At 36.9% G+C, this 16,504-nt stretch overlaps 1 protein-coding gene across 1 annotated transcript in view; it reads left to right on the top strand.

The window, feature by feature from the left end:
• Ptp36e (protein tyrosine phosphatase 36E) overlaps positions 1 to 16,504 on the top strand; it is a 172,771-nt gene that overhangs the window by 149,422 nt on the left and 6,845 nt on the right. Inside the window, exons 4-9 of the mRNA XM_076801020.1 lie at positions 4,108 to 4,195; positions 6,196 to 6,272; positions 6,624 to 6,758; positions 10,456 to 10,596; positions 15,784 to 15,944; positions 16,024 to 16,159. Of these exons, the coding sequence (XP_076657135.1) occupies positions 4,108 to 4,195; positions 6,196 to 6,272; positions 6,624 to 6,758; positions 10,456 to 10,596; positions 15,784 to 15,944; positions 16,024 to 16,159 (738 nt within the window). The remainder of the gene's footprint in view (positions 1 to 4,107; positions 4,196 to 6,195; positions 6,273 to 6,623; positions 6,759 to 10,455; positions 10,597 to 15,783; positions 15,945 to 16,023; positions 16,160 to 16,504) is intronic.

Below are 16,504 nucleotides of genomic sequence, written 5' to 3'. Positions count from 1 at the left end.
TAGGATAATAAGATGCCAATCATTGAAATGGATATTAGAGAGTTGATCGTTTTACTATTTATTTACCTACTTGGGCAAATCACTCGTATTCTTATATGTGAAAGAAATGGAAAGGGAAAAACGAAAAAGAAGAAGGGAAGAAGCTAAAAAATCTAAAGAAAATTTGTCCTCACAGAAGAACATGATAATTGCAGGCTTAAAGACTGATAGAGATATCGAACTTAAAAATACTGATAACGAATACGATGACGTACCCTTAGACGAATGGATACACTTGAGTACATCAAAGATACTGGACGCGGCAAAGTTTTAAAAAGGCAACAAAATTATGAAAAGGATAGATGCCAACGACAATACTGAAAATACTGTTGTTAACCTCAAGACGGAGAAGAAAGAAGAAAATTCAAAAAAGGCTGCAGTAGAAAAAAAGAAACCAGAGATCGTATCAGTCGAAACGATTGTTCCACCATGTACATCATGCAAAGATCTTCTTTTAAATAAACAAAAGAAATTATTCGAAATTTACACAAGAGGAACATTTACCAAAAAGGAAGAGTGGAATCGGATGACCCACGTAAACCTTAAAATATTTTTCTTTTTTTTTCTTTGAGCATTATCTCAATTGTACATTACACAACAACAAATTGTACATTATGCAGAAATTATGCCTACATGCAGTACAAACTGTTTTCATTATTTTTCTTTATTAACACTAGGTTTACGGTACCCGTCAAAACGACGGGTTCTAATATTTTTAATTTAAAATTATTAAGATTCTAAGGATACATAAGTACATGAGAAATTATTTAGCAAATTTATTTCTGTGGGTGTATATTATTTTTAAAATATTGCTAAAAATGTGGGTAGCACGTTCTTGTTATTTTTATAAAGTAATGTAAAATAGTCACTTTTACTGCTCCGTAAATGTAGTGTTAAGTTAGTAATTCCTATTCAGTTCTTCAGTGCCAATAACTGATACATATTGTGTCAATAACTGTACCGAATGTGTCAACGACTGTACTATTTATTTGTTTTAGGATTATTATTCACTGACTAAATTTTGTAATAAAAGTCTTATGACTCGTAAAATTGTTTGATTTTGCTGAAAAATCTCTATTATCTTATAATAACAGCAAGTCAAGCTCGTTTAAACATTTCAAAAGAAGATAAAAAGATTATTACTACGATTTTGGTTGAAGGTGCCAATCATTGTACAGTTTACACTATATTGAAACTAAATAATGTAGTATTAATAAAACGTAGCGTGACTTTTCATAGCGTGAAGAACTTTTACTCCAGATAATCGTGATTCGGGAATAACACTTTCTGTCGTATTTTTTATCGCTATTCTCGATTAAAGAGAAATTGTTGTCACTAATTAACGATCGTATGGTATCGCAAACACGAAAGACTCGTTCATTAATTAAAAACTTTTTTCTGCTCGCACAGTAATCGTGCTAACTAGGTGTTATCGTGCGATCTGTAGTCCGAAATGATTGCACCATGCCATTTCCATTATTGTTATCAATAGTGGCGATCTTTTATTGTACCCCCGCGATCCTTGGAATAACCAATAAACCTGGTATTAGGCAATTATGCATTGGTAAACAAAAGCGCGCATAATTCGCAAACAATACTCCTACGTCAAAATTAATTTGCCGTTTCTATGTATTGTAATTTTCGCATTGTAATTTAGTAACTTATTTGCAAACTATGTAAAAACACGAACGCCAGTAATGTGCAATAAGAAGAAAATAACGATGTTTAATGGAGCAATAAACTCTAATCTCTCAATACTTCATTTACATTCGCTAGTGCTTGTTTTACCATCCGATAACTGGATTGCAGACACTCATGCAAATTCGCGTTACCGTAGACTGGTTTACAATAGTAAGGTTCAAATAGGGAGTTGTTTTCTCTGAAAATGAAACAAGGACTTGCTTAATGTTCAACGATGTTTCATAAAACGTTATCCAAGAGAAAACTTGCTTTTATTATTAACGAGTTCATTAGATCGAAAGTAAAGCGTAAACTATTTCCGCTGAAATACACTTGAACCCCTTCTTGCGCGTTCGTACACGAGCAGCTTTTACACGGTTTTTTGATATCCTATATTTCACACGTTTCATTTATTTTCACATGGCTTTTAACAAAAGATTTACGGGACGCGTCACCATGACGCGTTGTAATATTTTTAATTTAGGAAAATTGAAATCGAAAAGATGCATCCGTGAGAAATTATTCAACAAACTTATTTCGTTAGATATACGTGAATAAAAATTTAAATAGACACATTCTCCGTTATTTTATAAAGCTAAATAGTCACTCTCAGTGGTTCGTAATCCCAGTACTAACTACGTACAGTAGCGTTAGACGTTACGAAAATTCTTCAAATGATTAGGCGCATGTACTAGATCCCCTCCAATTACCCTGAGCGAACATGAAAAAGCTCTTAGGATTTCAATATTCGCGCTATACGCGAAGTATTTAGTTGCTAGAGAATTATCCTTCGTTTATCTACTTGCTCCCATTTCTTCGACGTCCCTAATCGTACTAGCAGCGAGCTATACTTTTCTTTTCACCCTCTCAGAAAATTTTTGCAACTTCAAAGTAATGGAAAGTTATTCCTCTACTTTGGCGGCGCCCTTACCTCTTAAAAACGCTTGAAATCGGTCATGTTTAAACATGCATAACTTTTTAACCAATGAATTCTTAACGTTAAAGCTTCGATTTTTTGGCATTATCTCGTCAAAATCTACGGAATTATATAAAAAAAAAAACGTCCAAAATTTGTGGTCCCCGAAGTTAAAGCTTAGCCAGGAAATGTATTTCCTCTTCCAGTCATTTCAATATGTTGGAAATTATGTAACAACGTGTCCAAGGACATTTTTGCCATAGATACACAAAACCCGCAGTGTAGATACAACGCATTGCAATTATGAGAACTGTTGCGCAAACGAATGGTAGTGGATGCGTTAATTTCGTACTTGGTAAACATCTTTACACGCACGACCGGTACACGTAATATTAGTTTTAGGTTGATCTAACGAGTAATTACTAGCAATTACGTAGACACGCGTGTTTTCTCTTTATCGGTAGCATACTTTGGTACTCAAATGATCAGAGCACGCGAGTTCGAGATCCTTTGCTCTGATTCGTTATTAATTGAGAGAGTTCAATTCGAACTTCACTTTTAGTCGCAGTCTGAACTCCGTTTTGTGGAATGGCCCGCAATACTCGAGCTAACGTTTCTGGCTCAATTAAGAAGCGAAAATGTTTTCTTATTTGGAAGCAAAAATTATTCCAAAATTTATATTTCTCCATTTCCACTCAAGTCTGAACGCTCTAGGGTAAGGGTCCCGATTACTGTGGGGTACCAATTACTGTGCCTATATTAGTCATACTTATTTTTAAAGCATAATGAATATTTAAAAAAGAGATATATAACATAATAATAATAATAATAATAATAATAATAATTGATTAAGAGATATATAACATAATAATAATAATAATAATAATAATTGATTTTAATGAAAAAACTGTATTATCTCTTTTTTAATATTCATTATGCTTTAAAAATAAGTATAATTAATATGGGCACAGTAATTGGTGGCGTTAGAAAGTTTACATTTTGCTTCGAAAGTTGATAATTTTACAAAATGGCCGGAAGCATTCGTTTTTTTCCACTGAACTACAAATAACTCGAGGTGTCCTTAACAATTAGCACAACGTTTCCAACCATTGTGCAGGAAGAAGCAGAAGTGAATATCAATTTCACAGTCAAGAAATTGTTGTTAAGGGCGCCAAGTAAAGGGCCTTGGCGGGATCGAATAGAACAGAACTGATTTTGGCATTCATTAGACAAGTTCTCGTCAAGGAACAATGCTTCGTTAACAAGCAACGGGGGCTGGTTACTTTAGTTGTCGACAAACATCAAAGTTACAACGTAATATCTGCACCTGTGTGGAGGAAAATGTTATGATGAATTCTATCGCGAACGATAATTTAATGAAATTATTCCGTAAGAGGAAGATACAGTCTCGGAGCTAGACTTTCTTCTATTCAAGATATCAAGTTCTCAAGATTCGCTTTTCCCATTTGCAGATAGCAACCAAGGTGGAAGCGCACTCATGCAGACACGCCATGAAGCCAGCCAACAAAGAGAAGAATCAGAACCAAAGATGTATTCCATGTAAGTAAATGGTAGCCGCTATCTTTATGCGCTGCAGCACCATGAGAAGACTGACGATTTCTATGTAAAATTTAAAAAAAATGTCGATTGCAAAAATTGTCTATATATTGATATAGCAACTACATAGGCGTTTATTTCTTTTCTTCAATTTAAATCAGTTGAAAATAATATAAAAGTCCATTATTTAATATAACAGTCCATAATTATTTCATAAGTTTTGAAAGTCTATGGCCCATGGCTAAGAATTTTTTACTAAATCCCTCAACAGCAACAACTACTTCAATCGTGAGCCAGCAACTCAACCTCAATAACATAAACTAATGATTTTGTTTCGGATTATTGTGTAAAAGAAGATTTTTAAGCTTCCTTTTGGTACAGCACAATTATTGAAAAGCCTATTGATAGGCCTAGTAGGATTTTTAATAACTGCTGTGCTGTGCCAAAAGGAAGCTGAAAAATCATCTTTTATGTAATAATATTGGATTGGTCCATAAGTTCGTGCGGATTTTATTTCATACCGAATATACCCCCTAACATTTGTCTATCAGCCATATATTGTACAACATGCGATAGCTATTGTTCTCCTCTGTTTCGTGATAGTGCACTTTTTCGTATCAACGGTGAAGCCATTGTTCAAAAACTATGGAGCACCAAGTGTAAAAAAATTGAAATTCTTTAAATGTTTTTACTGCATTTGATCTACTCATTTTTATCGTAAACGCGTAAAATCCATAGTCTGACCATAGAATATCAGGTTCATACGAACATAAAAATGATTTTACGGTGAATCAAGCTTAGTTTTTTCATTATAAATCGGCTACCAATAAAGCGAGTTATGTCTTCGTTTATCGACAATAGTAGGGTCGCAAATAATTAAGGTGCGAATGGAATTACCGTTTCACGCTGCGCAGGAAACGTTGACAAGCGACGCGACGGCCGCTTTTAATTATCCGTCGGCTGAAAAAAATTCCGGCCGGACGACGAGTCTAATTAGAAAATGTGGTTATATTCGCGCGCGTGTCACCGTCAAAAGAGCAAGACGAAAGTTGCACACAGTGCGGCAAGTGTGGAGACTGACACGAACGCTTGCCTTTCCCACACCCCCGGATGGAAATATCGTTATCCCTACGCCTGATACGGTTCCTCCACTTCCGGTGAGAGTGTCCGCGCAAACACCGCTCCAGTTACCTTCTGTTTCGAATTCTTTTATTTTCGGTATAATTAATCTTAACCTATTCAGGGCTCGTTCCGAATACGGATCGGACAGGGCGTCGAGTATAGTCGAAAGTAACGATGTAACAAAAAGGTACAGCCATTAATGGAAACTCTGGGCCATTTTCGGTATTCAGGTTCCAATATGACTTCAGGATTTGTTCGATATTTATTTAGTTAGAAAGTAAGAATTACATCTAACGATTTTAACCCTCCGTGGACACGCCAGGAACTGAGAAGGTTCCGTTAATAACAAATAAAAGATTACAGCTATTAAGAGTGGGCAGCGGATTTTATGCATTCATAACAAAAAATTAGTGGGTGCAATTTAAAACATTTGAAGAATTTAAAAACACTGTTATATTATTTTCAGTTTATTAAGCATACTAAGAAAGAAAACTAACTTCTGCTTTGCTTCTACTTGTTGCAATTAAGGGCTAAACTTTAACTTAGGGGGCCACAAATTTTTGGACTTTTTTTATATAATTCCGTGGAGATTTTTACGAGAGAATGCCAACAATTCAAATTTTAACGTTAGGAATTCGCCGGTTCAAAACTTATGCGTGTTTAAAGTTGGTCGAATTCAAGCGTTTTTGACAGGGAAAGGCGCCGCTATTAAAATTTGGATTTTTTACATTTTCTCGTCAAAGTCTAAGGATTATACACAAAAAAAAAATCCAAAATTTGTGGTCCTCTAAGTGAATTTTTAACCTTTTACAACGGTCCAATACAAAGTGCTGCATGTTAAACATTATTATTTAACATGTACTTTGTTCTTGTGAATGCAGACGACTACAACAGAGTGGTGTTGGACACGATAGAAGGCGAGCCTGACTCCGATTACGTAAACGCATCTTATGTCGACGTGAGTATCGAATCGACATGTTTATTTTTCCTGCGTTCCCAATTTTAATCCCCCACCGTGGAAAATAGTAACAAGAGCAATGAGACGTCCGAATGAATGATCACGCGAACGAGATTCATGAGATAGGCGAAACAAACGCAAATAAACTAATTTGGAATTCTGCCTGAATCATGCGGAGGATCAAGATCAGGGTTGACGGTAATATCAGAGTTCGGGCGCGATACCACGGCCGATGAATTTGAATAATCCATAATCGGACCTCCTAAAATAGTGTAGGAGCCGCTCCCACGGCGTTAAAAGTTTATTTTAATGCCATGCCGACGTTCGATCAATATGGACTTTGCGTTTCAGAGTATATTGCAACCGAACGCGTACATAGTCACTCAGGGACCCACCGAGAACACCGTCACGGAATTTTGGCGGATGGTCTGGCAAGAGAAGGCTTGCTGTATTGTCATGCTCACCAAAACTTTCGACTTCATTCGGGTAAGAAACTACAACGACTATATCCACGAACGTTCACCTAATGTAATCTGTAGTTAGAGTAAATGTAGGTCATTAATTACAGACGGAGCTGAATTTAACGTTTATTTCCTTACTTGAACAATTATCGTACTATGCATCAAGTTCGTTTAAATCGTAAGCATTATTTTCGTATTTCATTATACTGGGTAAAAAAATGCTTGATCCCAAAAATGTTGTACTTCCTTGAAAAGGGCGATTCCTGGCGTCATTTGAAGTAACTTTTTCCTTTGCGAAAATGTTCGCCACTGCTTCGTTTTCGAGTTATTAACGAAAAACACGGACCAATCACAGCGCGGCTACAACTGAGCGTGGACATTGGTCGAGCCGTAATCCGTCCGCTATGGCCGCGCTCTGATTGGTCCGTGTTTTTCGTTAATAATTTTAAAACGAAGCCGCGGAGATCATTTTCGCAAAGGAAAAAGTTACTCCAAATGACCTCAGGAATCAATCCTTTCAAGAAAATACAACGTTTTGGGACATCCTGTGTAACACGGACGAGATGTTTGATTTCGCTTCTAAACAGTTTAATTATTATTATATTAATCTTATTTTAGAAGTAACATCTTCACGTCTTGACTTTTTAGCTATGAAGATTTGTCCTTTTCTAATCACAACTGCTTGAAGGCAACTCAATAAATTTAATATTTTACATTACGTTATTCTTCATTAAATTGCAGATTAATTTTAAACAATATTGACAACGTTCCCTTACAGACGACATTTAAAATAGTGAAACACAAAATGTGAATATCACAGAAGTAACTTTCCATATAAAATTACACAGCTTCGTTAATTAATGTTGATTTTAAATATACGTATCATTAATCGTCCCGGACATTAACTGCCATGGACAGAAATGGTCTGCGAAGCAATACTGCAATCCGTAACGGCATTAAATATTACATATCGTTCAAACGGTAGCTAATCTAGCGGATACCGCTAGATTTTAGCGCGCGGTATATCGCTACGGATACGAGTTTAATAAATGAAAGATCAGCGTTACGCTCGTCGTGTAACTCTTGGTTGCCATTGGTCCGAAGACCGCGGGCTTATGCATGTGAAATCTACGATGAGCAAAGTAAACGAGTTTGAAACTCGTCGGACACCACTTTACTTACATACGCGGCCATGCCCTCGTAACGACTGCCGACCGCGTCAAAGCACCGACACTTCCGTCGCTCTTTCAAGAAAATTTGCTGCTACATAAAAAAATTAAGGTTCACGGTTTACGAGGGTTTAACCTACGAAAATTTCGTTTAGAAACCATGCTGGCAGAATCGCGAAATACCGGACAACCGAATTTTTCCTTCGAGTCGCCGAGGAAGACGCGTTGACGGAAAAAAAATTATATTCGATTGCGTACACATGACGATATAAACATTTTCAGTTAACGTTCATTTTCATTAACACTAGGTTTACGAGACCTGTCAAAATGACGGGTTCTAATATTTTTAATTTACGATTATTGAGATTGTGAAGATCGATCTACGTGGAATTACTCAACAAACTTATTCCCTTAGGTATACATTATTTAAAAAATGGCTGAAAACTTGGATAGACACATTCTTCTTATTTTTATAAAGTAATGTAAAATACTCACTTTTAATGCTCCGTAAACCTAGTGTTAAAGCAATTTTTAATCAAACTCCATGATGATAGACAGCAGACAATTATTATTTTACCTCCGGTGGGCTTAACAAAATTTCAGCTCGATGACATTAAAAAACACCGATGCATCTAATTAACTTCCCACAACAGCCCTTATGTCGCAAAAATTTATGAATATTTTATCGACCGCATAGTGCGTAGTTTTTTCAAGTAAATTTTTCATTTGTCTTCTGGAATATCTGAAAGCAATTTTTATCGCGCCCTAATGACGTACAAATAATTTCTTTATTCTCGCTAGCTATATCGCTAAAGTTATATCGCTTGATTTTCAAATTCTATTGCTCTAATAAGCTCGTAATATGCAGTCCTACATTTTGTGGAAAACGGTCTGCACTTAAATAAATGCTAATTTAGAGTTAGGGCCGGGAATTAATTTGTACGCCTAATATTTTCAGAACATCCGCGAAAACGAAGGTAGCTTTATAAAAATTTCGAGCAGTGTATGGAACGGGTCAGAAGAAAATACAGTGCCCTCGCGATAATTGTCCAAAACACGGGTCCGGCCAGGGACATTTAACGTGAAGAAAAAAACTATTTTTTGATCCACTGCCGAACATAGAATAGGACAGCAAAGCTCGAGGGCCTTGGTCGCCGAGAAGTGTAAACATAATACGGATCGAGTATATCGGTGTGAGACCACTATTAATCCAATAACAAAACTTTTTTATCCTTCATTATTTTTTATGGCACTTTCGCCAACATATTCGTGGAATTTTTCTACTTAAAACGGCACCAAATATGATATAATTACGATGATATTTATTTGTGTAATGAACGATAAAAGTTACTTCCCATTATAATTATTAGACTGCGGATCTTTATGCAAAATAAATATTGTCTGCATGGATTACAGGAAATAGAAATCGAGTAGAATGTTATTTCCTCACTTGCTGATTTTAATAGATGACCGACAGTATATTGAGATTTGAAATTTTTGAAATTTTCTTACAATTTCAAATATGATCTACTCAATTTTTTTTATAAACGTATAAAGATCCGCAGTCTAATAATTATGTATATTAATGGAAAATTAGTGTAAATATGATCCGAATTACATCGTGTTTGGTATCATTTTACCGAGAAAAATTCCTCGAACGTGTTGGTGAAAGTCCTATAAAAAATAATGAAGAATAAAGAAGTTTTGTTATTGGATTAGTAGTGGTCTCACACTGATACACCCGAGACGTATTATGTTTACATTCCTCGGCGACCGAGGCCTGTCGAGCGTCGTGGCCCCTCACGGGGTACGGCCCACGGTAGTAGGGATAGTTCTGGGACAATTAAAGTCAAGATCTTTTGGACATTCATCGCGAGGGCACTGGATACATAGTCGCCAGATGAAAGGAGGTAATACGAATTCAGGGGAAAAAGTTATCCTCTCTCTGCCAGTACCGGGTTAGTCAGGTGACATTGTGATACATGTACGACAGAGACGGAACGCGTTACGTGACCGGACCGTGGCGGAAGCGTGGGGGAATAGCATGGTAGAAGGGGAAATTAGAGTGGGGGAAGAAGTCTTGATCCGGCGACTATGTAAAAAGAGTGATCGGAGCCAGGTAAAAGTGGAACACAATGGACGATGAGTTCGTTCTTCACAGATCCGGCCGGTCGAGATTTAAACGGCTGCAAGATTGGAGCCCACGGGATAGAAAATATTCCAGGGACCGGTAAAAAATGGTGCAAGGGCCGGAGTCTTCATAATTTATTGAACGGAGTTTAACGGTTCACGGGGCAATAGAAAATCGTCGGGGTGTTGGCTCGCTTGGCTGCACAGAAGCTGGGAAACGTCGCGTCGCGCTCCATAATTCGCCATCTTTATCAGTGGCGCGAGGACCCGTTTGTTATCGCGGATTTTCAATTGCGTGTATTCTCCCGCGTATTCACGTTCCATCAATTCGGAGGGGGAGGGGGAGTGTGTAAGGTGTTCGATGGGGCTGGTATTCACATACATATGTCGAACGATAAAGAGCGTCGACCGAATCGATTTCAGGTGATGTGCGTCCAATATTGGCCGGCGAGCAAAGACAAGGACGAGGAATACGGCGGGATCGGGGTCTCCGTGCTGAAGGAGGAGGAGCTCGCCAATTTTCACATACGGACGATAAGGCTTTACAAGAAGAATGAGAACGACGTGAGTATACTTTCCCCGCTGTACCCGCGCGGCGTTTTCACAGATTCGTGCCCGTGCCGGTCCCCGTGAAAAATCGACGAGCCGGAAACCAGATGTGTCTTCTGTGTCGCGCGCCCGATACCGCGCACCGACTTCGCGAGAAATCGCTGGGAATGACAGCTCTCGTATACCCGGCGAATTCGAAATGGCAACGAATAATTTACAACCGGGCGAGATTATTCAACGACAAACGGATTACTTTTTCGACACGGTGTCATGGATTCTGATAACGTTGACGTGACCGGTCCACTCGAATTTCGGAAGGGTTGACGTCACCATATTACCCTTTCTGCATTTTTCATGAAAATGCAAACTGATACTCGCGTGATTTCGCGTCCGTTGCCTGTGTCAAACCGTTCAAGCGAATACAAACATACGACGAAGCAAATTTTTATTATTACGTGAGTTTCATTTGTTTGTGCCACTCGTAAAGCGTCTTTGTTTTTGAATGAATTTTTACGAGGAGAATCGTATTGTTTCAATACTTGATTACCATTCGTTGTAACTCGTTCATTAATATTATAAAGGGTGTTCATTTGAAAACTTTCCAGCCGAATATCTCGAAAAGTATGAAAGATATTAAAAATGTATAAAACACGTATCCAAGGATTTCGAGATGGAAAGAAGGGGGCAGTATTCGTTTTTTATTTGGGTGGCGTTTTCGAGGTCATTTGAAGGTCAACTTTTTTTTTTTTATCTTATTGTACGTAAAAAGACCAGCAATTTTCGTAGGAAACTTTTTTTATCCGCGTGCTGGTTTCGAAGATATTTAAAGAGATCTAGAGCGAGGCATATTATTGTATAAAATTCATTGACGCAAATCGTTGATGTTTTCCAGTTGTACTAGCACGTACCATTTAAAAACAAAATTGTCCTCTATTAAGCTCTTGTTTATGCTGTCTGTCTTTCAATATAAGATTGTACTATTTAGTCAAGTGTGAATCATCGTAATAAGAGATACTATAATATATCGTAGTACAATTAATTATACATAAAATGGTGTATTCTTTAGAAGAACGAGTAGAAATACTTGTTATTTATGGAGCTGCTGAGTGTGCTCGTCGAACTGCTGCTATGTTTAATGAGAGACATCCTGATACACATGTTTCTCATACGTACGTGTTACAATTAGTTGCAAAGTTTAAGGAAACAGGATCGGTGACTTTGAAAAGTAACCATCCAAAATTCATAAAAGAAGCTGATCAAATCGAAATTATAAGAAAGTTTACTGTGAATCCTACTAGTTCAATTCGACAAGTTTCAATGGTAACCGGTGTATCGGTGGAATCTGTGCACACATTATTTAAACATAACCAGTTTCATCCTTATAAAATGTAGTTGCATCAAAAGTTATTGGAAGATGACTTTGACAGGCGGATTGAGTTTTGTGAGGAATTAAAAAATATGATCAACGTCACTCCTAATCTAATTAAAACATTTGTTTTAGTGACATTTTAGGAAATGCTATTATAGTTCCTCTGTCTTTCCAAGAGAATTTGAATGGCAATCTGTATTTAAATTCACTGGGCGACATCATTGATCCACTTATAACAGAAAATCTTGAAAACCAAAGAGATGAAAATGACAATTTTTTGTTAAATGAAGAAGTTTTGTACTTCCAACGTGATAGTGCTCTCCCGCATTACACGGTACCAGTTCGCCAGTGGTTAAACAATCGATTCCCTCTAAGATGGATCGGTAGAAGAGGTGATATTGAATGGCAACCAAGATCGCCAGATCCAACTCCAGTCGACTTCTTTTTGTGGAAACACTTAAAGTCTGTTGTTTATAAAGCACAACCAGAAAGCGTCAACGATTTGCTTCGCAGAATTGTACAGGAATGTAGAGCTATTTCAACAGATACCTTCAAAAATGTTCGTTGAGAATTTGAGAATCGTCTGTATTATTGTTTAGAAATCAACGAAGAACATTCTGAAAATTTTGTTATAGTTATAAAGAAATTACAAACTTTCTCGCACTATAAGTATGACTCGCTCTACTTTTCTTTAAATATCTCCGAAACTACTGCGCAGGTAAAAAAAAGTATCCTACGAAAGTTACTGGTCTTTTTACCTATAATAAGATCCCTTAATAAAAAATATAGGTTTCCATTTGAAAAAACAAAGTTGACCTCAAATGACCTTGAAAACGCCACCCAAATAAAAAACTGATACTGCCCCCCTTTTTGCCCCTCGAAATACTTGGACACGTGTTTTACACATTTTTAATATCTTTTATACTTTTCGAGATATTCGGCTGGAAAGTTTTCAAATGAAAACCTTGTATATCATTATTTAACTCATGCAATATTCAAGTGCTTATCCAAATAAAGTGAATGCAGAATTTCAACGTGAAATTGAATTTATAAACCTCCACTTAAAAATTTACAGTTAACCATCCTTAACAAGTAATATTTTCATAATTTTTTGTGACTGAAAAGTTTGTCGGTGATTACTACTCTTGGCTATTAACCATTGGACCGGAACAACTCGTTATTGAACCTAACAAAAACATTTTTCAAAAAGATAGCTTTATTACTGAAAAAAACGTAACTACACAAAAAAGATACTTTATATTGGTCTCGATTTAATCGAGGAATTCATAATTATTTTTTTCGAATATTTTATTCCAGTATCGATTGCAAAATTATTCGAATAATAATTCGAATATGACCTATACGAATGAATTCAATCACTTATGCTCACAATAAGTCCAATTCTTATTACGTATTATGATGGCGACATTGTGTTTACGACTAGTTGGCCTTGTCCTTCTGCATCATAACATGAATCATTCTAATGTATAAATACGGAATAGTGAGTGCGTTAGTTACGAGCTCTAGATGTGAAAAGAGGATACAAATTGAATATTATGGATTAATTGAATATGCAAACTGAATTAATTTTTATCCGAATAAATTCTTGTGTGATTGAATATTTATTCGATAGTGACGAATAAAATTTTCTTCGTTATTCGTATTTATGATCTGTTATCCGAACAAAATTTTGCCCAACACTGACCGACGCGACAACAGCAGAATAACAACAGGTCATTCCATGCCAAATCGATCACTTTTTGACGTGACGTACGTGAAATATGTTGTAGTCCACGTAAAATTGGGGGGGGGGGGAGTTAAGTCATCATATGACCGGTTTAGAATTTGTTTAGGAATTACAGACCTTCGAAGTTTGCAATTTCTGCACATTTCGTCGAAAACGGGCATCACTTACGAATTATTATCTCGGGAACTATGTATCCGATTGAGCTACATTTTTTTCGTTTTATTCAGAAATGATTCGGCTACCATAAGATAACTTTGTCAACCTCGAAAATTGACTTTATAATGTCGAAAAATGTATACAAATTCTTTTTTGCGTTTTTTTTTTCGATGATGGACCGGAGTAATTTCTAAACAAATTCTAAACCGGCAGAATGATGACTTACCCCCCCCCCCCCTACGTGAAATTTCACCTAGACTACAACACATTTCATTTTGAACAAAATCGCCGATGGTGACGTCAAAAAATGATCGATTTGGCATGGAATAACCCCAAAACATATCCTCGGTAATGAACGTTTTCCGGACTTCTATTTATTTAGTTCCCTTCATAGAGTCGGAACTGTAGTTCTCGAGTCTTTCAGCAAGTTTTTTCGCCGTATATATTAGAACACATATATAATATGCCCGAATAATTCCCAGCAGAAGTAACGAAGTCTCGCTCAGCTGGCAGGAACCCGCGCAAACTCGAAACTTCTCCGGAACTGGAAGCAGTCTCCCTAGCAAGGTTCCAGCAAGACTGGATTCGGGAATGAAAGAACGAAAGTTTGGTAAAAAGTTGGTCGGAATGAACTATAGAAGAGAGCCGAAACTTGCGCTAGTTCGGCACCATCTCGAAACTGGGTGAACACGAAACGATACGGTTTGGGGGGAGAGAGAGTGTGAGGGTAGTCGCGATGAGTTTACTCAAACGACTCGTTACGTAACACTTAATTTTATTAACTTGTCCGGCACTGTAATGAAAACAGAGACGAGAACCCCTCCCGTGGCACCTGAGAGAGGCGCCATCATCGCTCTTTTCTTCCCGCTAATTTACGAACATTATTTCTTATTAGCCGAATTGGTTAATAAAACCGCCATCTTGTGTAACGTTCAAGCCCCGCGTCGCGTCGTTGCGATACACTCGGTTCATTTAGTTGATATATACGCGACCGTTTCGTATTAATTATCCGCGGCTACGCTCTTTGTAATTAGCTGTTAATGTAAATCCCTGCATCTGTTATTTTTATTTTTTTAAAATGCGGGCTTTATTTATTCAGCGCACTTTTGCTTATTTTGTTAATGCACCGAGTGGATATTAGGAATATTCCGATATTGCATTAAAATGTGTAAACACGGATTGCATGTGGAATAGAAAATTTTGTGGATTCGCGCATACGAGGCTCAGTATATCAAACAAAATTAGACGGCCACCGGTTGCATATCAAGTTGCATTTTATACACTGCGGTTCGCGAAACACTGTTTCATGAAGTGATGTTAATTTGTTTTAAAATGCGAATCAACGCGGACAAAAAATTTTAATCTGAATACGTTCAATATTTGGCGGGCTGATTAAATCATAGTGGTGTAAGTCACTCACATTGTATTTCGAGTTAAATAATGCTTTGCGTTTGTTGTTATAAGAAAACTCCATAATATATTGTGGTTGCAAAAACACATCTATAGATTCAGAAAACTATAAAAAATGTCTGTATGAAAATTGAAGCACGAAACAGAATTTTATACAATCTAGAAGCTTAATTAAGATGACTTATATCGATGTATTTATAACCATTTTAATTAGTAAGAGTAATGAGTACACTAATATTCTTAAGAAATTAAATTCTTTTTATTAATTTTTTCTTCGAAAAATTTTAATACTCAATATTTTTTTATTATTTATTTTATTTACTCTTGTGTTGTGATCAAAGTAACTGATCAGAGAGACGGTAAAACATTTTCATTAATAAATTGAAGTGGCTACCTCAAGGATTGAAAGAAATTATAGGGGTTTACATGTAACGTTTGTAACGTTATTAATTTTCCTAACGACCCAATATGTTTTTGTTTGTTTCCGAGCAACTATAAAGGAATGTTCGTCAAATTTCAGGAAGTAACAGAGGAGAGGACATTGTTGCAATTCCATTACACAGAATGGCACTCTCACACGTGTCCCTTTGGAAACGCGGTTCTGGAATTTCGTCGGCGAGTTAGGGCTGTCGTCGGCCCAACGAGAAAGAACGAATCCGGTCCGATGATCGTCCATTGCAAGTAAGTCTCCCCTTGAAAATACTCGAGAGTAAAAATGTCACGAATATTAAACATTTCACAAATATTTTATTGGAAAAAGTGACGGTGGCGGACGGTCAGGAGTGTATCTAGCAATAGACGCGAACATGGAGCTGGCCGAGGAGGAACACGCTTTCGACGTCTTCGGATACTTGAAAAAGTTGCGGCAAAGTAGACGAGGATTGATCGACGATTTGGTAAATTACACATTACCGTTCCGAACATTTGCTTTTACACTCGCTGAAATCGGATTTATCGAAAATATTTGTGTAACAGTGATGAGCAAGTTTTCTTAATATGCAACATTCTTGATCCTTAAACTATGGATTTTTCTACAGAATAAAAATTGTGGCTGAACTTCCACTCAGGGGACCAAAAATTTTTAACTTTTCTGAATGTAATATTCTACGATTTCATCAGAAAATGATAGAACTCCAAGTTCTGACGCGCGGAATTGAAATTTCAGTGCACGGAGTTGACTCGTTTAAAAGTTATGCGCTAGTAAAGTTACTGAATTTCAAGCACGTTTGACAGGTAAGGGC

This window comes from Halictus rubicundus, chromosome 15 (genome assembly GCF_050948215.1).
Source record: "Halictus rubicundus isolate RS-2024b chromosome 15, iyHalRubi1_principal, whole genome shotgun sequence".
Lineage (NCBI taxonomy): Eukaryota > Metazoa > Arthropoda > Insecta > Hymenoptera > Halictidae > Halictus > Halictus rubicundus.
This window is presented reverse-complemented; position numbering and strand designations above follow the sequence as displayed.